A 369-nucleotide genomic window follows, 5' to 3' on the forward strand; every position below is an offset into this window, starting at 1 on the left:
GTGCTGGCGCCACCAGCGCTTCCCACAGCTCCTGCCTCTCCTGGTGTGGGCAGAAGCAGGTCCGAGCACAGGGCCTCCATCTCCCTGCTGGCACCCTCAGACACAGACACTTCTGCACTCATTGCCACCAGGCATTGGCTTGGTGTCAGGTAAGAGGGCCTCTCACTCTGAAATAGAAGAAAGTGCTTTAAACGAGGGAGAACCCAGAGACCCAGGGGTCCTACAAGATTTTGGGGGGCAGCCTGCAGTGCCAGTCCCCAGGCAGGGGTATGAACCAGGGTATCTCAATGCTGTGCCCTAAGCAGGCTGCTGGCAAAACCCACTGCCATGGGGGAGACAGGGGTGCAAGGACCCCTGTACCCTCCCCAA

General features: G+C 59.6%; 1 protein-coding gene across 1 annotated transcript in view; it reads right to left on the minus strand.

Moving 5' to 3' along the window:
* The window catches only part of ZNF142 (zinc finger protein 142), a 9,706-nt gene extending 9,584 nt beyond the window's left edge, over positions 1-122 (minus strand). The window contains 1 exon segment of the mRNA XM_009708522.1: positions 1-122. This exon segment is cut by the window's left edge and continues 19 nt beyond it. Coding sequence (XP_009706824.1) covers positions 1-122 — 122 coding nt within the window.
* Between the last annotated feature and the right edge of the window lie 247 nt (positions 123-369).

Source organism: Cariama cristata, unplaced genomic scaffold, assembly GCF_000690535.1.
Source record: "Cariama cristata isolate BGI_N322 unplaced genomic scaffold, ASM69053v1 scaffold29959, whole genome shotgun sequence".
NCBI lineage: Eukaryota > Metazoa > Chordata > Aves > Cariamiformes > Cariamidae > Cariama > Cariama cristata.